At 38.2% G+C, this 23,459-nt stretch overlaps 1 protein-coding gene across 13 annotated transcripts in view; it reads left to right on the top strand.

Moving 5' to 3' along the window:
* The window catches only part of GTDC1 (glycosyltransferase like domain containing 1), a 387,156-nt gene that overhangs the window by 349,624 nt on the left and 14,073 nt on the right, over positions 1–23,459 (top strand). For all 13 annotated transcript variants that reach the window (XR_005985414.1, XM_041739303.1, XM_041739297.1 and 10 more), the window contains one exon: positions 8,783–8,892. Coding sequence is in view for 12 of the 13 variants with exons in the window: in XM_041739303.1 (XP_041595237.1) it covers positions 8,783–8,892 (110 nt within the window). In the remaining variant the exon portion in view is untranslated. The remainder of the gene's footprint in view (positions 1–8,782; positions 8,893–23,459) is intronic.

Here is a 23,459-nt window from a genome sequence, read left to right as displayed (position 1 = left end):
TTTCTACTATTGAACCCATCCAGTGAGGATGCAGGTCTTTTTTTTTAATTTCCTTTATTATACTTTTCAGCACTATTATTAACATCTTTTAGATGCTGAGATTGAGCACTTTAAAATCGTAATGTATGCTTCCTGACAGGGTAAAATAGGAAACAAGAATCATGAATCTTCCTATATAAGAGGTAGAAACACAATTCTCAGAGGTGTCAGAGGGTTTCCTAGACTGAACCCTGCAAGAAGTTTCTAACTATAAAGAAGGTGGACTGCTGGGGTAGCTCCCAGGATAGCTAGTGAGAGTTTTGAATGTATTTCTTCATATCTCTTAGAAATGTTATAATTCAAAATATACATATAAATGATTAGTTGGTTTCAGATTACAGACCCAGTCACCACATTTGACAAGGAACAACTTTATTACAGAGGGAAATAGAAGACTTAGTAATGAATTGGGTAAAGAGTTTAGTTTCACAGAACCTCCCAGGTCTTAGAGGAAGTAATTATGTACATTATGATGATTTAAAAGTATGTGTAATAGTGGATGCCACTTAAGTAACATCCAAGAATGGGGAAGACCTAATTCATCTTAATTAAGGCTCTTCATGGCTTGCCAGTTCTTTGAGGCATGGGTATCTGCAGACTTGCTGGCCAGAGTTGCAGAGAAGAAGAGCTTATTGACAAATTAGATGGCTGAATGAAATTATTGTATACAATATCCAGGGAGAGAGGAAATCATTGTTAAAGAGAAACAACCTGGGGCTCTAAGCTTTTAGCAATGGGGAGATTTAAAAGGTAATCATGTTGTGGTACCTAATGGGAAAAAAATGATTTCTTTTCATGGGGTGGCCATCTGGATAGAATGAGTGGGAAGATTTAATTGGAGAGAAGGTCATTGGGTTGTAGTCTAAGTACACTATGTGGAAAATAAGCAAGGATCATTTATAAGAAGACAGAGTATGATCAGTGGTGTCAAAGGTAAAAGAAAACATAAGAAGCATGAGAATAATTGGGGCAGGTGTGGGAATTGGTATTGTTAGAGAACACTTTCATCCAAGAGAATGTGGGAATGGGAGCAAAGTTGTAAGGAAAACACAAGAAGGAGAAAAGACAGATGACACTCATGTTCTAAGTTGAGATGATCTGTGAAAAGTCACCTAGAAATAGCTCATTATTGGAACTCTTATGATCATAAATGTTATCGGGTAATAGGAATAACTTAAAAATGCCAAAGACACAATTAAAGAAATTGTAGAGTAGGGAGTAGGATAACAGGCTTCAGGAAGGAAATGGAAAATAAGAACACAGGTCTCTCAAAAAGAAGCAAGGTGGAAGATCTGGAGCTCTAATAGACTGAATTTTGAAAGGCAGACATCTCTCCCTCTGCTGTTAAGAGGAAGGATGAGGATAGGAATGTGCAGATGGCATGAAACCCTGACATGCATAAATTAGAATTTTATTTTTCTATAAATTAATTTCTGTGCAATGGCCCATTTCAATATGGTGACAGAAAGCTCAAGCAGTTCAAGATCCCATCTTCCAATTTCCTGGTCCCCATTCACAGGCCACTGCTGAGGGATCCCTTTCTTCTGTCTGCCAACTACTCTGTGATTCTTCCATGACATGCTAAGAAACCATGGCTCCACCATTATGCCTACCACAGCTCAGGAATCTCTAACGCACGTCCCTAGTACTGTCTGCCTAGATATACACATTCAGACATTCACTCTCTGGAGTTGTGCTTCTCCCCCAAGGTTCTGACCCAGGAGGTGCAGTGCATGGCTTCTGGGACTCTCTCAAAGTTCTGTTCCCCTCGGCTCTTTTCCATCAGTCTTTCATGTTTCTTGTCTGGAAGTGAAACAGCAGCATGGGGTGGAAGAGTGTGTGCTACACTCATGTGACATTTTGCTTAAGTACGTATACCCATCTGAAGTCCTTACCATTTCTACATGGATTGTTGCTCATGTAATCAACAAAGAAGATTGCCTTACCCTTTCGGTGGGAGATGGAGATCTCCATTTCCAGCCCATATCTTTCCTGAAGCAACAGACTTAAAATATCTTAGTATCTTGAGTGTACTGGAGAGGAGAGGAGAGGAGAGGAGATGGAATCAATTAGTTAACATTTCTAAAATATTAAAATACTACCAGTACTAAAGATGAAGAGAATGAGAGTTTATTATAGATCTGCCAGGAGCCAGGCATTTCTTCATTCCTAACGACTAATTTTTTAATGTATTATTGTTATCCCATTTTAAGGATGAAGAAACTGAGGCTATATGTGGTTATGTAAAATAGCTGTGGTCATACTGCTGGTCAGTGGCAGAGCCACTTTTCTCTGGACTGCACCTTTCACTCCTCCTCTAAAAGTAGAGTTGGAAGACAGAATGCAGTATGAACAATCTTCAGAAAAAGTCACAGTGGATAGCCTTGGTCTTGGTCAACCATAAATAAATATTGGTGGGTAGGTCTGATAGTGTTAGAGAAAGAGAGGCACTAGTAGTATCCAAGAGAGACAGAGATGGAAAGAAGTCCAAAAGTCGGTGGTGGCTAAAACTCTTGGTTGAGGGACACCTGGGTGCCTCAGTGGTTGAGCGTCTGCCTTTGGCTCTCAGGTCATGATCCCAGAACCCTGGGATCGAGTCCATTATCAGGCTCCCCGCAGGAAGCCTGCTTCTCCCTCTGCCTATGACTCTGCCTCTGTGTGTGTGTCTCTCATGAATAAATAAAAAAGTCTTTATAAAAAAAATAAAACTGTTGGTTGAATTCTATTCAAAGCAGCACTGGAGTAGCAGAAGCTGAACGCATGGAGGGAAACTAGAACTGATTGTTGCTATGTCAGGCCTGTAGAGGAGAGTGAAGCATTTATGGCCCTAGAAGAGAGAGTAGAGAAGCAAATGATCACAACAACTAGCACAGGGTGATAAATAGAAGCTTTATGTTTTTGAACATAACTGAACATCACTGAATTTGGGAGTAAAGCAGTACTCCATGATGAGGAAGTGAAGATGGAGGTTTAGCAGCATATCAGAAAGGGAAAGAAGTTTGAAACCACGGTGTTAGATCATCACTTGATATTACTTGCACATATGCTTATTGCCATCTGTTATACAATGGGTTTTAACCTCAAGTCAGAAGAATCTAAGGAACGTCCAGGGCTCGTTGGTCTGGAAACAAAATCAAACCAAATGGACTAGAGGAGTCAACTCTTTTTCTTCTCATTATATGTGGGAAGAGAGAAATTAAAAATCAAAGATTGTATAGAAGAAAAGTAATGACTTTCGAGTGTTGAGAGACGATTTCAAATGCAGCCTCAATCTCTTCTATAGGCTCTTAAATGGAGGAATAGTTTTATTTGTTCGACTACTTGGTTGAGAGGCTTAACTAAGATTATGATCAGGTGCCTGGCCTGGAATCATGAACATAGGAACCCCACAAATGTAATTCATTTTTCCATACCTCCATTTATTCAAACAAGTAGTTTTTGGAGCGGCTAATTTTCCTCCAGATAATGTATAAGTCGGCATCGGTCACATTTATGCTGCAGTAACGAACATCCCTCCCCCATGTCAGTTGCTCAACACCACAAAAGTTGCCTTATCTCATTAACTCAAAGTCCGCTGCATGTTTAGGTGGCTTTGCCTCCACATAGCAGTCCAACTGCTTCACTGTTCTGACCTCACAGTCATCACACAAAGACCCCCACAAGGATTACTGCAGGAGACTAAGTGCTGTTCAGAACTGCTCTAAGATGCTTCTACCTGGCAGTGACACAAATCAGTCAGCGTCTAACCCATTGACCAGAACGAGTTCCATAGCCTGCCCTACTGGGAGGAGTTGACCCTTGAATCTTCTGTGTGCCCAGAAGGGAAAAGAACCAGATACCGATAAACAGAAGTAAAGTCCCCCGCTGCTTGGCGAGGCACTGGGTGACTCAGAGTGAACAAAACAGACATCCTTCATCTGCCCCCCATGAGGCTGTCGGGCCAGAGTGCCACGCTGCTGGGAGACAATAGCATGGGTAAAGAGCCAGGTTTCTGCCCAGGGGATGCGAGGAACTAGATCAAAGAGATTGCATTCCGTAAGTATAAAGTTATGTGGGAAAATAGGAAAGGGTAACAGTTTAGTGTAAGTGACAAGTATGGAGAACTTAGAAATCCTCAATAAATATTTACTGAACGAATGTTAAATGAGGAATAAGAAGAAATTTAGCTCTACAAAACTAAACGGGAAAGGCAACAGAGAGAGAACAGATATAGGAAGAAAAAACACATGGAAACAGTTTATGCTTTTCAAATGTTCTGAATAATATTTGGGAATAAAAGCTGTTCTTGCTATATCTGCTGCTTCCAGTAAGACTGAAATATTTCCGTGCTGGTCGCTTCTGCCATAGTTGGGCTGCTTGAGGAACTCGTTCCCAGCCAGACTGTTTCATTCTTACCTATTCAAGAGTGAAGGGATTGTGGGAAGCTTGGGTTTTGACTCATCTTCAAGAATGTTTTGTGATCAATGGGCAGCTATCAAATGTAGAGCCATCACAAGAAAGTAGGAATCATGCTGCTATACATACTGGAAATGGTACAAAGTTAGCCAGAGATCCTATGAATGTGATTTTATGGCAAAATGTTTGGGAGGGGGGAGTAGAAATTCCTTAAAAGCATTAAAAATGATCCATATTGAAAAAAATCTTTGCTAAACAATAGAAAACATGGGGTGGAGAGGAGGAGGGAGAGAAACCTAAAAACAACAAACCCCTGTTAACATTTTGGTGTAATTCATCGTGACTTTTTTCTAGGCACACACACCCCTTTGTCTTATAAAAGCCGGTCATATGATAAGTAGTACTCTGTCATTTTCCTTTTACTTAACAGTATTTCTCGGTTTTCCATGTCAAGAAGTATACTTCAATAGCATTATTTTTTTATTTTTTTAAAGATTTATTTGTTTATTCATGATAGACAAAGAGAGAGAGAGAGAGAGAGAGAGAGGCAGAGACACAGGCAGAGGGAGAAGCAGGCTCCATACAGTGAGCCTGAAGTGGGACTCGATCCCGGGTCTCCAGGATCAGGCCCTGGGCTGAAGGCAGTGCTAAACCGCTGAGCCACCCAGAAATCCCCAGCATTATTTTTTTTTAATATTTTATTTTCAAGTAATCTCTACATCTATTGCAGGGCTTGAACTCGCAGCCCCAAGATCATGAGTCACATGCTCCACCGACTGAGCCAACCAGGCTCTGTTGCGTTATTTTCAATGCAATGTGGTATTGCCTATGTATCCAGATATATTCCTTTATCATCCCTCTAGGTTGTTTACAGATGGCTGCTACTACAAGCAATGCTGTTATGAACATCCTCTACCTGGGTTTCTAGACACCTCTTATATTTGATAGGGTAACGTTTCTAAATTACTGGTGCAGAAGGCATCTACGCTCTCAATGCCTATTATGCATATTACCAAATCGCCTTCTAAAACACTGTTTCACTTTACATCCCTACAATGGATAAGATCAAAAGAGTGTTTAGGAGCCGATAAATCTACAGGTATGGTTATAAAGACTTGAGTGTATTTTTAAATGTGTGCCTAAGCTTCCTAGCTATGGGGAAAAGGGGCACTATGTGATTTTAATCCTGTATCCTATTTTTAATGCTTTGTGCTAAAATCATAAATACGAGAGCATCGCATTAGATTTCTTAGAAAGAAATTTAAGACTGATTCATGTACTCTGCTAAATGGGTTCATTAATATCATGAATGCTGGGATAAATTCCGTGGATGACCCATATGGATATTTGGAATGTGCTCCTCACTCAGCAGAATATATTGAGCTCTGCCATTGACTGTCATTCGTGCCTTGATACATGGCATTCTTTTCATCTTTTCATTGTTATATGGCTGTGGCTAAATATCTGTACACAGCTTCTAAAGATCATCTGAATGCTAGGAAATTTCTCCTTTTTCTAAAGAGGAAACAGAAAAAAAACTTGAGCAAAATTGACTAACTTTGAGGGACATAGATGAAATAAAGTATCTACTTATATATGATCTACTAATTTAGACATAAATAGTACTTTAAAGTGCATATCATGTAAAATAATTTTAGAAGTATTGCTCTTTTCCCACCCTTAAATTTCACGAAGCAGTTTCAGCCCAACTCCCCCTTCCGTGCATTCCTGACATCAGTATGGTGGGTGCCATCTTTTCAGGAAGCTGGCATGTTTCCAGCACCTGTCATCTGGAACCCTGTCTAAGCTGCTTGGGGTGCAAGACTTGGGAAACTGTCATCACTGGAAATCTTTTCCTTAGCTATAAAAACCCACTTACTACTCATGATCTCCAATAACCACTTATTCTATTACTGTGTGTGTGTGTGTGTGTGTGTGTGTGTGTGTGTGTGATCCTTGAAATACTTGTTTTCAACAACATCCAACACTTTGAACTGTTAGGTCATGTCTCTCAAAATAATTACTAAGTCAATACTAAATTTCTTTGCTTCTGTTTTTTACCAGTCCCATCGAGTGAATGACTGCTCCCACTGTCCAAAACTGTCACCACTAGGTGTTGTTTCAGGTGAATGCAACTTCCCTAAACAGTGCTTTGTTCAAAATAAAGTAATTGAGAGAATGCCCAGTATTACGAGAGACGTTAGAAGGACTTTAGTATAAAATGCCTCTTTTTCCTGAGGGATAATTTTGGGGAAGAAAAATCTCACTTTACATTCATCCATATATTATAGTTTAAACAAGAGAGGGATTCATACAAATCTCTTTTGTGTTCATATGCAAAGTGACTGTTGAATATGAAAGCTTTTGTCCACCTATAAAAATATCTAAAGAAATGGTTGAACTGCTTTATTTTTCATTTAAGTAAATTGAATGAAAACATTTTTAAAAAATCAAAAGGATGCAGTAGGATTGTAATGCATTTATCTGGTACAGAAACACTGAAAATACAGGTTCATTAAGCCTGCTGCCTTGAAAACACTCATATTGGAATCTTTTAAGAACTACAGCTTCTACCCAGTTAAATCTCCTCCCAACCCCAAACCACATTTATTTTAAGTTTAATACAAAATAAACAAACAAACAAAACAGCAGGAAATGTTTAAGATAAATATTCTCTTGAGGATCTATAGCCAAAATTTTTGGAACTCAAAATGAAAAATTTAGAGAATAGAGTGGCTAGATTTCCCTATAGTCTTACTCTCTCTTTAAGATATATTATGTTATATTGTTTCCATTCTTTTCATCTAAGCACTTCCCAGAGAGTCAGGCTAAAAGAACATATTACAGATTAGGTGGCAGCTATTTGATTGATATGGTTGCAGATAGCATATGGTGTATTCTTTAGTTTCAAACTGTTTTGAGTCTTTGTTCTTGCCCACAGCATATACAGTATATATGAGAACTATCCAAAAACTTCCCAATGGTACGTGTATATAATATGCATCATTTTAAAAAGCGATCAACATGTCGCCATTGCATTCTTTATTATTTGAAGTAAATCAAATCAAGAGATACCGAGCTTAAAATAAGTTGTTAGAGAACTCAAATTCCGTAAGATCTTATAATTCCATAAGATGATAAGTGCTGTTTTAAAATGTTAATCAGAAGATGCATTTGTTTTTAATTCTTGATACTGAAAATATTGACTGAATTGTGAATTAACACATTTAGGGTTGCAGATGTCATTTTTCATGAGATTTCCTGAATGATGTAATTTTCATATTTCATATAGCAGTTTGATCAATTTACAGATTTATTTTACATAATTAGTTGGTAAATGAGAAATTCAATTGCTGATATATAACTATTTCTCTGCAATATAAAAAAATAAGTTAAAATTCTGAATTATAAATAAAAAAACAAATATTTAGAAGACATCTGGTCCACATCTGTCTGAAATAAGATAATTTAAAACAGTGCAATTAAATGCAAAAAATACTGAAATATTCACACCTTACAATGTAAAAAATAACTCATTTCATTTTAATGTGATTTCTTGAATTGATGATTTTTTTTTATTTTAGTGTCCTTTAGCCTCTCATTCTGTCACTATACAGAAGACTGACAAGCTAAACAAACAAAAATAATCCGTGTTTTTCAAAGCTTCTACTAAATGAAAGAATTATCTTTATTACTGTTCTTTTATGAGTTGACTAACCTCCACTCCTGAGTTAATACTCAGCGGACTTAGACTCAGGCCTACCCCCTTTTGATGTATTTATAATTCTCCATTCAATTATTTAAAATGAGAGATTAGTGAGAGAGTCTGTAATCTTGCTCCCTAAATTGTGCGTTCCTTGTGGGCACAAAAGGGCTCAGTAAATGTGAGAGGAAGGTATTCAGACCCACGAAAATGAAAAACATCTTTGGTACATTCTCATGATCAGTAGAGAATCGTCCTTTGAAGACTGGTCTTTTCTTTTGTTAAAAACCCGTGTTAAGTGGAAAATTAACCATTTTAGGAGAAAGGAAAATACACTAGACTTTCTATAGTCTAACCAAAAAAATGTGAAAAACAAGATAGATGTCTCCTTTAATAAAAGGCTGCAGAGTCTTAAGATTTCAATAGAACTGGGTTTTGATTCATGAGAGAGAAGTTACATTCATGAAATCACTCAATGCGGATGCTACAATTTAAGGTTATAGGGAGAAATCTCTGCTCGGATGCCAGAGGCTCCCTTAACTAGCAATAGACGACGAAAGGAATTGATGCTGTGAAAAGTGAAAACATCGTTTCCAACACATACCCTAAGGTTTCACAAGTTATATTTTGTGTGTTTATTTCCAGGGAGCATGATAAAGATCCAGAGAGTTTTTTTAAGGTATTATTGCATCTTAAGGATTTAGGACTCAATTTCCACGTGTCTGTCCTTGGAGAAACCTTCACAGATGTCCCAGGTATGTCTTTTGAATTTTCTAACATGTAATTTTATAGATGACATAAGCTCTACAACTTAAGTATTAATCTCCATGTTTCCCTTTGTTAGAATAATCAAGATGAGCACTGTTAACCAAAAGATTATACGATGGCATTAAAGTGTGATTCAATTAAAAAAAATACTTAAGTAAGCATTCTTTGATTTAAGTTGAGAACGTAAAGTCATCTCTTTTATCAAATATAGTTTATACAATGTAACTTGATGTAAATAAAATATATTGCTTTAGGCATCTTAACACTTAAGGAAAGTGGGAATTTGTAATTGGATATACAACCTCTCACCCCTGGGGTCACTGGTTTGAATCCTACTCGCATTGGTAATGGCTGAAATACATTACCATCTGTTAGGTGGACTGTGTAAAGCATTTTGGCATCAGACTTGTAATGTGGAGTAGCCTACAGTCCACATCTAGTTGTCATTGGCACATGCCTTTTTTATTGAGTTGATGAAACACAAAAATCTGAAGCTGATGGCAGTAGAATCTTCTCATCTCATGCCAGATGGAGCCTTTTCAGAGCCATTTCCTTCACCCTCATCCTCAGCAGGCATGTTTGGGTCAGTAAGATGAGCATCCTGACCCCTTTCATAGACACTTAGTGTTCATATTATTTTCACTGAGGAATAATTGACATACAATGTTATATTAGTTATAATATTATACTAGTACAATAGTGATTTGACATTCCTATATGTTGCGGAAACAGTTACTACTATAAATCTAGTTACCATCTGTCACCTGCCAAAGTTAATACAGTATCATTGACTTTATCCCCCATGTTGTACATTACATCCGCCATGACTGACTTATTTTGTAACTGCAAGGTTGTACCTCTTAAACCCCTTCATCCCTATCACCCTAACCCCCCTCCCCTCCAGCAACTGCCAAACTGTTCTCTGTATCTATGAATCTGGGGTTTTTGTTTTGTTTTGTTTTGATTCTACATATAAGTGAAATCATGCAATATTTGTCTTTTTCTATCCGATTTATTGCACTTAGCATAATGCCTTCAAAGTCTACCATGTTATTGCAGATGTCAAGATTTCATTTTTTATGGCTGAGTAGTATTCCATTGTGTGTGTCTGTGTGTGTGTGTGTGTGTGTGTGTGTGCGCGCCACGTCTTCTTTATCCATTCATCTACCAATGGGCATTTAGATTATTTTCATATCTTGGTTATTGTACATAATGCTACAGTGAACATAGGGGCACATACATCTTTTCAAATTAGTATTTTTGTTCTCTTTGGATAAATACCCAGAAGTGGAAATTGCTGAATAATATATTGGTTCTATTTTTTATTTTTTGAGGAACTTCCATACTGTCTTCCATTGTAGCTACACCAACTTACATTCCCACCAACAGTACTTGAGTGTTCTCTTTGCTGCGCATCCTCGCCAACATTTGTTACTTCTTGTCTTTCTGATAATAGCCATTCTGACATGTCTAAGGTGATATTTCGTTGTGCTTTTGATTGGCATTTCCCTGATGCTTAGCATATTTTTCATGTGCCTATTAGTCATCTCTGTGTCTTCTTTGGAAAAAAAATGTCCACTTAGATCCTCTGCCATTCTTTAATTAGATTGTTTGGGTGTTTCTGTCATTAAACTGTACAAGTTCTTTATGTATTTTCAGTATTAACCCCTTATTGGATATATGACTTACAAATATCTTCTCACATTCATTGGTTGCCTTTCCATCTTGTTGATGGTTTCCTTTGCTGTGCAGAAGAAGCTTTGTAGTTTGATGTAGTCCCATTTGTTTATTTTTGCTTTTGTTTCCCTTGTCCCTTGAGTCAGAGCCAGAAAAAACTGTTAAGGCTGACATCAAGGAGCTTACTGCCCATGTTTCATCTAGGAGTATTATAGCTTCAGGTCCCACATTTGAGTCTTTAGTCCATATTGGGTTAATTATTATGTGTGGTGTCATAAGACAGTGCTCCAGTTTTATTCTTGTGCAGGTAGCTGTCCAATTTTCTCAACACGGGTTGTTGAAGAGTCTGTTCTTTCTCCATTATATATTCTTGCCTCCTTTGTTATAAATTAATTGATGAGATGTGTGTGGGTTTATTTCTGGACTCTGTATTCTGTTCTATTGGTCTATGTGTCTATTTTAATAATGATAGCATGCTGTCTTGATTTCTATAGCTTTGAAGTATAGTTTGAAATCCAGGAGCGTTATTCATCCAGCTTTGTTCTTCTTTTCCAAGATTATTTTGAGCATTATGTTCTTTTGTGGTTCCATATGCATTTTAGAATTATTTGCTCTAGTTTTGTGAAAAATGTCATTGGAATTTTGATAGAATTTGAACTGAATCTGGATATTTCTTTGAGTAGTTATGGACATTTTTAACAATGCTAATTCTCCTAAGCATAGAATAACTTTCCATTTATTTGTATCTTCTTCAGTTTTTTCACCAATATAGTTTTCAGTCTACAGATTTATCACCCTCTTGGTAAATTTATTCTTGGGTATTTTCTTCTTTTTGATGTGATTATAAATGGAATTGTTTTCTTAAATTCTATTTCTGATAGTTTGTTATTAGTGTACGAAAATGCAACAGATTTTTATACATTAGTTTTGTGTCCTGCATCTTTACTGAATTCATTTATTAGTTCTAACAGTTTTCGGTGGAGTCTTTAGAGTTTTCTATATATAGTATCATGTCATTTGCAAATAGGAACAATTCTACTTCTTCTCGTCCAATTTGTATGACTTTTTATTTCTTTTTCTTTCGTAATTGCTGTGCCTAGCACATCTAGTACTATGTTGAATAAAAGCAGCTAGAATGAGCATTCTGGGTTGTTTTTTTTTTTAAGATTTATTTATTTATTCATGAGAGACACACACAGAGAGAGAGAGAGAGGCAGAGACAGAGGCAGAAGGAAAAGCAGGCTCCCCACAGGAAGCCCAATGTGGGACTTGATCCCAGATCCTGGGATCATGCCCTGAGTCGAAGGCAGATGCTCAACTGCTGAGCCACCCAGGTGTCCCTAGAATGAGCATTCTTTTCTTAATTCTGACCTTAGGCAATTTTTTTTTTAAGATCTTATTTTTAAGCATTTCCACACACCAGCGTAGGGCTCAAACTCTCACACCCCTGAGATCAGGAGTCACATACTCTATTGACTGAGCCAGCCAGGCACCCTTGATTCTGCTCTTAGAGGAAAAGCTTTCTACTTTTTAGTTTTTGACTGTTGTGTATGATGTTAGATTTGGGTTTGTCATATATAGCTTCTATCATGTTGAGGTACATTTCCTCTATACCCCTTTGTTAAGAGTTTTGTAAATGAATATTGAATTTTGTCAAATGCTTTTCTACATTTATTAAGGTCATCATATGATTTTTATTTTTCATTCTGTTGATGTAGTATATTACATTGAATGCTTTGCAGATGGAACTTACTTTGCATCTCTGGAATAAATCCCACTTGATCATGGTCTATGATCCTTCTAATGTCTTATTGGATTCAGTTTGCTAATATTTTGTTGATAATTTTTACATCTATATTCATCAGGAATATTGGCCTATGATGTGTGTGTGTGTGTGTGTGTGTGTGTGTGTATTATCTTTCTCTGCTTTTGGTATCAGAGTAACGCTAATCTCACAGAATGAGTTCAGAAGCTTTGGTAGGAAGTATGATAGAATAGGAGGACCAAAGTATGGAGGTTCTTGATAAACAAAGTAGATTAGGTCAAAGTAAAAAATAAGCAACCTAGATCATGAACAGGAAAGAAATATGATAAAACTTGTATTTTAGGAAGCTTTATCTTTCAGTGGTATGTAGGCAGATTCACAGTAAGATACTACAGTGGTAATCCACGTGTGATTCTTGAAGTGGTGGCTGAGAGATTAGTGAGAGGGATGTATGACAGAGATATTCTCAAAGAACGCACAGAAGAGAATTTGGAAGATGGATAGCTGTAGAGAGAAGGAAGAAAAATTCTGCTCATTTGCAGAGCTGGTGAGTTTTGTTTGTGGCAGCATGGAGGTGTTTGTGGATGGACTGGGAAGTGTCGCTGGAGGAAGTCCGTAAGCAGAAGGATTCTTGGCTGGTTTCACTATTAGGTAGTTTTAAGCCACCACTACAGAAAAGACTAGGATTTTATTCATAGGGCTACGTTCTTGGGATCACAGTGTCCCTTCTCACACATTAACATTGAGCTACTTAGAGCAGGATGGAGGGTTAAAAGTGGGGTGGGGAGCCCTAAGGGCCCAGATGCTAAGTGCTCAGTCCTTATAGATCTAATCTTATTACTCAACTGTGGCTTGACTGTAGCATATTGTTCTTACTGGCACTGTAGGAGGGGAATTCCACAGTGAACAAGACTCAGTCTCCACCTTTAGGGAACTCTGTTTGGGCAGACACTTCCATACCATTAACAGGTACCTAATATGCTGTGAAATAAGTAGGGAATTCTGTAGAAGCCCATAGGAAGGGGTGTCATGTTATCTGTGGTATTTTTAGTCTCAATGGGGGCTCCTTCTCCCTTAGCCCTTGGTCCATCTCGATCATTCCAAATGTGAGTCACCTTTCTTCATGGCTACAGCACTTTACCTTGCACATGAGAAGGGTACAAGTTGTTGTATGGGCAGACGAGCCCAGTAGCTTTCCAGCTTCTGTTCCTAGAAAGCCACCTTGCCCATCTTTACTCTAACGTTTTCCTAACAGGCCATTCTGTGCATTTTCATGTTATCATTTGGTTTAACAAACACTTACATTGCACTCACAGTATCCCAGGCATTGATCTGAGTGGTTTACAGATATTAACTCAAACTTCTCATAACAGTCTTGTTCATTATTACTATCTCCATTTTTCTCAGGTGGTGAAACTGAGGCAAAGAGAAATTAAGTTAGGCCACATAGCTAGGTCATACTTTTCACCACTATGCTAATGGCTTTCTGAACCATTTCTCTAAATTGAAAGATTTTTTTCCCCCCAACTCACTTTCCACCACTTTACCAAAAGGTTACCTAGCAAGCATACATTTCTTCGCCTCTCTTCTGGATGCTACATTCGTGTATCTAAAACCCATACCATAAATCAACATACATACTCTGTAGCATCAGCCAGAGTATGTACTCTCATGCTATTAACATTTATAAGGAAGTGGTTTTTTTATAAATAATTGCAATAATAATTATGCTATTAGTTGCTACTGTTTATTGACAGTTTGCTTCTTACTTGACCTTTGCCACGTGACTTACTATAATGTTCATGATAAGCCCAATGGAGTAGGCATTATTATCCCATTTGATAGGTAGAGAGACTGAGACTCTGAAGGCTTAAGTCATTTTGATTGCACTGCCTGTGAGTTAAACTTTTCTCTTTCACATACAAGCCTTGATGTATTGAAACCAAAAAAGGCTTAATATATGACTGTAGGACCACTTTATTAGCCTTTTTTTATTGCTTTATTTATTTATTTACTTACTTTTTAAATAGAGATAGACTTATATATAACATTGGGTAAATCTAAGGTGTCCATCATGTTAATTTGATACATTTATGTATTATGATATGGTTACCACTATAGCTTTAGCTAATGCCTCTATTGTGTCACATAATTATCATTTCTTTTTTATGATGAGAACATTTAAAATCTAGTCTCAGCAATTTTGAAGTATGTGATATAGTATTGTTGACTCTTATCACTGTGTTATGCATTAGATCTCCAGAATTTATTCTCTTTAGTTGTAAGTTTGTGCATTAATTTCTTTGTCTCCAACTTCCTTCTCCTTCTCTCTCCATAGACGTCTTGGGGAACTCTAGCATGATATTCATTCTAGTAAGTTTTACTGCCCTTTTGATGAAACAATCTCCCTTAAATTTCTTTTGAAAATGTTAAAACTATAATAGAACAACTTTGTAGAGTCTCCATGTTATTGATAATTTTAGACTGTGTTTATTATTTTCAAATTATACTATCATAAGGTTTTTCTAATATTTTTTTTCTGAAGAAGTATGGTAGATTAAGATTTTAGTTTATAGATACATTGTCTATAGCTCTGTTGTGTCATCCTTTCATTTTACAAGAGTAGAGAGGTCTAGCACAATGACTCTTCCAGGTTCTCAGAGTTGGGCCCCGTGGGTGAGATAGGCAGGAGATAATGGCAAGGTGGGGAGTCAAACCAAGGAGTCAGTCTCCTCATCCCTACTTGCTTCTATACGTATTCAATAAAGGCTTTATAAATATCTTACCTGTGCCAAACACTATGGTAGACATTTAGGATTGAAATGGTGAATAAAGCAGATGTGTTGTGATGCTTGTGACTTGTCATCCCATATCAGAACTTTATTCATCACTTACTAGAAGATTTCTTAGAAACATCAAAACTATCATTCCTTAAACACTTAGCATGTGCCAGGTACTGTTCTAAGATCTTTATGCATTACCTCACTTACTCTTCACTATTGTGAATCTTTATGCATTACCTCACTTACTCTTCACTATTGTGATTACCATTTTACTACTGAGAAAATTAAGACACAGGAGGTTAAGTCACTTGCCTGAAACCACCCATCCAGCCAATTATGAAACCGCATTTCAAACTTTGTCAGTTCACCTCCAATACCATTGTATATTCTACATGGAAGCCCACAGAATCATCTGTGTTTTAAAGATACCCCAAATAATATTTGGCATACATTTAGTGTTCAATAAATACTATTCGAATGAATGGAAGAATGAGTCTGGCATAAGAGAACAATACAATTTACATACCATATCAGGTATGTAGAAATCTACATAGAAACCCTTTTCAAGTACTGGAGAGTTAGTGACTGAAAATAGAGAACCCTAAGACTTAAGGAAGTTCTCAGTGGTCTTATAGGAGACCTTGATTTAATATAAATCTATTTTTTAGTCTTCTTCTCATCTTTCAGCTCTTACATCAGTCTTATTTTGACTACTAGTTTGCTAAACTAACAGACCACCTTAAAATCTCAATGGCTTGAAACATAAGATTCATTTCTTACTCACACTGTATATTTATTGATGGTGGGCAATAGTGTTCTACTCATTATGGTCATTCAAGGACCCAGCCTTGCAGAGAGGTCCAAGCAACCACCATCTCAAACACTGCCAGTTACCATGCCAGGTGGAAGAGAACGCTAGGAGATCCTCCCATTAACAATTTAGTGCTCTTTCCTAAAAGTGACATAAGTTTCCACTCAACACATTGGCCAGAACTTGTTGCAAGGCACTTGCAATTGGGGGGGGGGGGGCAGGAAATGCAATCCTGAGTTGAGCCCAGAATGGGAAAGAACAGAAATATTTGATGAATATTTTGACCATTAATGACCACCATAACTCTTTAACATGCATCATGATCTGTGGCTCATCTGAGAGAAAACCAAGCCCATCCAAGATGTCTGACTTAATCTGAGTGAGTCTATCCCCAATGAGTAGAGAACTCCTAACAAATATTAGAATACTCCCCCACAGTCTTCTTGCTAGAGAACCTAGCTGGTGTCTGAAGACACATCTAGCTACCATGTACCATAAGGCAGATCAGTATGAAGTCAAATTGGCCTCAGTGGGAATGGAGTGAATTATCAATTAGAGGTGACCTAGCATTTTGGAAAGGTTACGTAGTGTCAGACATGAGTAGTTTTGCCCTCTACCCCCAAGGGATATATGACAATGTCCAGAGACCTCTTAGTTGTTACAACTGCTGGGGGTAGGGTGATACTCACCAGTAGTGGTTAGAGGCCAGGGATGCTACTAAACATCCTACAACACACAGGACAGCCCCCACAACAAAGAATTATCCAACCTAAAATGTCAATAATGCCAAGATTGAGAGACTCTGATTTATAGGAATTGAAGTCAGAAGATCAAGTTTAGGCTGGGTCCTATAGCTTTCTCCATTAATGTCAGTTAATCCATCTATACAGAGGAGGAGATGGGAAAGAGAAATAACAATAAAACCACCTGCCCTACCCACTTCAGTGAGTTATAATGAGGATTTCAGCACAATTAATTTGGGGTAAAGTGCTTTCTTAACTACCAGGCAGATTTTGTTATAGAATTCATGGACTTCCCTTCAGTATATGGAGGGAGTCTTTAATTTTGGATCCAAAGAAGACATTAATGATGCTAATCCTTAAAAGTTTATTTTTCACATTATTTTAATTATTTTTAATCCAGAAAATTGAAAGCTTATTCTGTTACATAAAACACCCATCAGACTCCATTTTACAAATGAACCAAAAAACCCAGAAGCCCTTCAATGCAAATCCTTTAGTTTTCACCAGTTCTCATGACAGGGTCACATTGTTAGCCTTTGATGGTTAAAAAAAAAAAAAAAAAAAGCAAATGCTTAAGATATCAAGTCAATGGAATGTGTTTGTGTACTTAATAATTTCCCACAAATGATAATTCTAAACAAATTTTTTTTTTTTTTTTTTTTTTTGCTGTGAACAGCCAAAGCCTCACAGCAGGGCTCTTCTTTCCCTACTGCAGACATGGTGGGAAAAGGAGTTTTAGCTTTAGACATTGGGGAACCAGAAAGTTTTCGAGGAAAGTAAAAACCTGAACTACAGTTTTGGCAGATAGAAATCCTTCTGGTTCACCTTTAATTTGAGGTTAAGAACAGTATGAGGGAAACTTCTGGTTAGTATCTGGCATGACAATGGTTATTACTGTGATCTTGGCATATTCTTGCTCCTCAGTTCTGGAGTCAAATGTTGGATGATTATATAACATTTCCCTCCCCCTCTCATCTCCCTTTTCACTCCCAGCTGCAATCTCATTTTCAGAAGAGCAGCTACACTAAAGGGGGTGGGAGGAGAGATGTAGTAAAAAGTTTCTAAGAATGCAAATAGCTTATATCAAATTAATATAAAGGTATAAAATTTCACTACAAGGCAAGTCTACAGAAGGAAAGCTTATAAATATGTGGATTGATTTTAAATTAAAATATTATTACATATGAAATGAAAGATATGTGCCAATAAAATTGAATAAACTCATTCTCTCTAGACCATACCATTATGCAAAACTTTCCTTCTCCTTTTCTTTTTTTTTTAATGTTATTAATACCTACTTATTTCCTTAACATAGAATAATTTACTGAGTTCCTATCATGGTCTGGCACCATATTTGGATGCCAACAGTAGAAGATGCGGTTCCTGCCCTCTAGAATCTTACTGTCTGGGAAGCAAAAATGTTTTTATAACTGTTTCATTCTACCATACCCTTGGTTAAATTGGAACATTTGCAAATAATTTTGAATATATTACTTGATAACCCTTACAGTAATGTAGTAGACACTCAACAAGTATTAGCATCCCAAATTTATAGCTGAGGAAAATGATTTATGTTGGCCTCACTTCAGTAGTATGGATCTGAGGTAGATTTTCAGTGGACAGAGCCACCTTCACATGTTTCTTATAAATAAGTATATAGTTACTTTCCCAAAAATATGAGTGGGGGAATCAGTTTCCCCAGAATATGATTTAAAACAGAAGTTGTCTCTCTCCCTGTCCTTTGCTGAAGAAAACAACAAAATATAATGGGAAAGTAAGGAAGGTTCTATAATGTAGAAATATATGCTTCTGACAGGAAGTAATAAATATTCCAACAAAAATGGCACTATCTCTTAATATAACTTATGAATTTAACAAGATTCCAATAAAGACGCAAAAATATTACTTTAAATATCTTTACAGAATACTTCTAAATTCATATAAAATAAATAAATAAATGTGCAGAGTACCAAAGAATTCTCTAGTAAAGAAATAACAAAGAGAAACATGCCCTACCATATGCAGAACATGTACGGAGGGATAATTTTTAAAACAATACAGGGACGCCTGGGTGGCTTGGCGGTTGAGTGTCTGCCTTCGGCTCAGGGCGTGATCCCGGAGTCCCGAGATCGAGTCCCGTATCAGGCGCTCTGCCTGGAGCCTGCTTCTCCTCCCTCTTCCTGTGTCTCTGCCTCTCTCTGTGTCTCTCTCATGAATAAATACATAAAATCTTAAAAATAAAAAAATAAAACCATACTTCACAAATTCAAAAACATGAAAGTAGAACAATGGACAAAAATAGGGAATTCAGAAATAAACTCAATTTGTATAGAAATATCCAACAAACTTAGGATAACAAAAAATAATATACTTATTCCAGCTCTAAGATATAATGCTATTAGTGAAAGCAAGAAATTAAGTAAACAAACAGCCAGTGCACCAAAAAAAAAATAAATCATGGAAGAAATTAAGTATAGATTTTAAATATACACTATAGATAAAAGATTTACAGAAGCATCAACATATCGTAAGCATAGTAAATTACTGAACTCTTACTCTGTGCCCAGTGCAAGGCAGGGCTTTTACTTTGCTAGTCCATTTGAGTCCGGGGAAGACACGAGGGAAGACACGAGGGAAGACATGAAGGTTTAAGTTCAATAACTTGCCCAAAGTCACACAGCTAATAGCAATGGAGATAATGATAGCCAAAGAAATCAACCTAAAGTCAAGTTTTGGAGGAAAAAATATCTAATTTTACCAGTAACAAGTCAGTATAAATACAGGGAATATGAGAGGGCAGTTGCATGGGCCCAAGAATAAAAGTAAAAGCATATCCTAATGAAGACAAGCCAGCTTATGGAGAAACGTCTGCATGTACGGTGATGGCAATGTAAGACATTTTTCCTATATAAGTTACTGTTGCCTTTGTGTGACTGGATGATTCTGCATCAAAGAATACATCCCACGGTAATGCATCCTATGCCTTGCCCTCCTTCCTGTTCCCTCTCTCCCAGTGGGTGCCCCTTAATCTTCTGGCCCCTGGAATCCCACAAAGCTTTCAGATTGATCTAAGGCGTCTGGACACTTTGGGTTCAATTTATGTACCCGCTGTTATAAGAATTCTTTCTAAACCCAGACCATCCGAGAAGAGAGTCACAGTAGTACAAGAGTGATAGACATCTATCTCCTAGATTTTCTGCAGGATTAACTGCAATTTCCTTTGTGACGAATGAAGTTCTTCAAACTTCAATCCCAATCGAATCCCTTATGAATTCCGGTTCTTCTTTGCCATGCCCTGAATACGTCTGTGCATTTACCCACCTCTATGTCTGGTGTTACTTGCTGAAATTCCATGAAGGTGGTATTTCCTGGAGTATAGCTCCCAACACGTCTCTCAAGAAATTCTCCTCAAAAATTGTGACTGTGAAAACACGACTGGAGAAAAATGCTGTTTCATTTTCGTAAACAAGAGTCCTCAAAGTTTATGAGAAATGTGCACTTGGGGGAAGAATTAAGGAAATAGATTAATTAATTATGAATGGGAAAAGGTCAAGACATTGATGAGCCAATAGGAAACTAGAAGCAGACCCTAATTTTAAAAGCCTGTACATGGGGATCCCTGGGTGGTGCAGCGGTTTGGCGCCTGCCTTTGGCCCAGGGCGCGATCCTGGAGACCCAGGATCGAATCCCACATCGGGCTCCCGGTGCATGGAGCCTGCTTCTCCCTCTGCCTGTGTCTCTGCCTCTCTCTCTCTCTCTGTGTGACTATCATAAATAAAAAAATAAACATTTAAAAAAAAAAAAAAAAAAGCCTGTACATGTATTTTTTTAAAAGATTTTATTCATTTATTCATGAGAGACAGAGAGAGAGAGAGAGAGAGAGAGGAGAGAGGCAGAGGGAGAAGCAGGCTCCATGCAGGGAGCCCAAAGTGGGACTCGATCCCGGGACTCCAGGATCATGACCTGGGCCGAAGGCAGGCACTAAACCATTGAGCCACCCGGGAGTCCCCTGTACATGTATTTTTTAAAAATATTTTATTCATTTATTCATGAGACACACACACACACACACAGAGGCAGAGAGAGAAGCAGGATCCCTGCAGGGATCCCGATGTGGGACTTGATCCCAGGACCCTGGGATCACGACCTGAGCCAAAGGCAGACTCTCAACTCACTGAGCCACCCAAATGCCCCAAACACCTGTACATGTATATATGACAGAAGGTTGATAGATAGGGAGTCTTAGAATAGGGCTTGTGCACCTTGCTTTCGGATTTTATCCTTTTGAATTCTTGTAATTGTAAATGGTCATGATCAGGAGTGTCATATGGTCAAAAAAAGATGTTCCCTAATAACAACAGTTGCTTGACAATGGCAGAAGGCCTGCCTGTTTTACAAATTCATGTGTCCCTGCAGTGTCTTATCAACCCAGGAGTCTCTTGACAGAAAACAGGATAGGGAGTGAATATCTGGATCCAGCTAGTGAGCTTTTCCAGCTATATCTCTCCTGGCCTAAACTGTTAGGTTTGTAAAATAGAAACCATTCCAGATATAAGTACGATGGAATGAATTCGATCCTGGAATGTAAAAGGCTCAGGGTCCCCTTGCAGGTCTGCCACTGGTCAGCCTTGCCACGTCTTTCAGTCTCTATTTACTTATCCATAAAATAAAACCACTCAAAAAAAGGGACCTTGGGATTAGGGTATGTCGCCTTTTTTTTTTTTTTTAAGATTTTATGTATTTATTCATGAGAGAGGCAGAGACACAGGCAGAGGGAGAAGCAGGCTCCCTGCAGGAGCCCGATGCGGGACTCGACCCCAGGACCCCAGGATCACGCCCTGAGCTGAAGGCAGACGCTCAACCACTGAGCCACCCAGGGATCCCATATGTCAACTTTTAAAATGAGGTGGATGTCCCACCCCCGAGGGAATTTCACATAGTGACATGTTCTGGGGGGAAAAAATCTCATCTAGTGACACTTTCTTATTGTGAAAACAACAAGTATAATAATTCTGCTTTTTCTTTTTTTTTTAAGATTGTATTTATTTATTCATGAGAGACACAGAGAGAGGGCAGAGACAGGGGCAGAGGGAGAAGCAGGCTCCATGCAGGGAGCCCCATGCGGGAGTCGATCTCCAGACCCCGGATCCCACCCTGAGCAGAAGGCAGACGCTCAACCGCTGAGCCACCCAGGCGTCCCATTATAATTCTGCTTTTTCAAAACATATTTTATTCCTTATCATCCTGATATCTGTCTGTACACCGAGCCCCAACTCCCACCCTCAGGCAGTTGAGAACCATCGGTCGAGGCTGTCACAGTAATTCCAGCCACCCTCATGGCTGACTGAAGTTGCCCAGTGTTCCATCCTATAAGCCTTTGCTCACTTAAAAGCTTTGTGCATCTCGCCCTCCCTTTTCTCCTGCCCTTATCAAGTTAAGTAGAGGGTCATTGATCTGGATTTCTCAGTGTGATGTCAACTACCCTCCTAGCCTTACTTCAGTCCTTACAGGAGTGTCCCCTGAAGGTAGCTTACGTGTCCCTACTCCACCTGTCAAACTCCAGCCCACCTTCCGTGACTCCTCTCGCCCACTTTCCCTGACCTCTAAGACGGTTATGCTACCTCCCCTCTGTGAACATCCATGGGACTTTATTCATACTCAGCTACGTACTTGTCGAACTTCAGTAACTTAGAAGGTGCTTGAGGATGGTGACTGTATCTTATACAGCTTATTATGACCCAAAGATCCTAACAAAGCAACGTCTGCAAACGTTTCACTGTGATCCACACCAAGCTATATATTTACATTGTGACCTAGTGTATACATGTGTGTAGGCATATTTATAATTGAAACAAAGCTTTCAGGGCGCCTGGGTGGCTCAGTTGGTTAAGCATCTGCCTTTGGCTCAGATCAAGATCCCAGGGTCCTAGTTTTTTTGTTTTTTTTTTTTTAATTTATTTTTAATGACTGAAAGAAATCTAAAACGGCAGCTTCTGGAAGAACCACTTGTTCTTGCCGGTCTTGTACCTCTCCTCGAACTTGACCTTGGCCTCTCGTCGAGCCTTGCGTTTAAGAGCAGGGTCTCTGGAGACATCCTTGTTGAAGACAGTTTTGTCCAAGGGGATATCCACAGAGTACCTCGTGGGCATGAGGTAATTGTAGTTATAAACTTTCACAAAAGCCTTGATCTTTGACCTCTTGGCAATGGAGCCCCACCGCATCTGGCCCTCTGCTCAGCGGGGAGCCTGCTTCTCCTCTCCCTCTGCCTACCGCTCTGCCTACTTAGGCTCTCTCTCTCTCTCTCTCTGTCAAATAAATAAATAAAATCTTAAAAAAAGGAAAGAAAGCTTTCATACCATAACTCATATTCTTAGCGCCTTTGATGATGCACTCTGATACGTCGTTTCTTTTCTGTTCTGTTCATTTCTGCTCTAAATTGATTTGACGACCTTTAGTCACGGTTTTGAACAACAACATGATACAGCACATTGCGCACAGTAGGTGTACTATTATATGTTTCATTAAATTGACTGGCCTTTTGACAAGATTATTAGGGAAATATTACTGATCTGTGAATGTATTCAATTAACCCATTTTGATATGTTTATTTAGATGTTAATTTCACACAAAAAAAACCCTTTATATTCTGAAAATGGTGCTGCCTTCTTTTTAATTTTATACGACAAGCGAATCTGAGAAAGCAGTTCGTTTTCATCCATCTTTATAGTAAGAAGATGAGGAAATGTAGTTGTACAGTAATTATCATTGCGAAGGC

Source organism: Vulpes lagopus, chromosome 24 (genome assembly GCF_018345385.1).
Source record: "Vulpes lagopus strain Blue_001 chromosome 24, ASM1834538v1, whole genome shotgun sequence".
NCBI classification, from domain to species: domain Eukaryota; kingdom Metazoa; phylum Chordata; class Mammalia; order Carnivora; family Canidae; genus Vulpes; species Vulpes lagopus.
The sequence above is the reverse complement of the archived record's forward strand: the minus strand, read 5'-3'. Positions and strand labels throughout refer to the sequence as shown.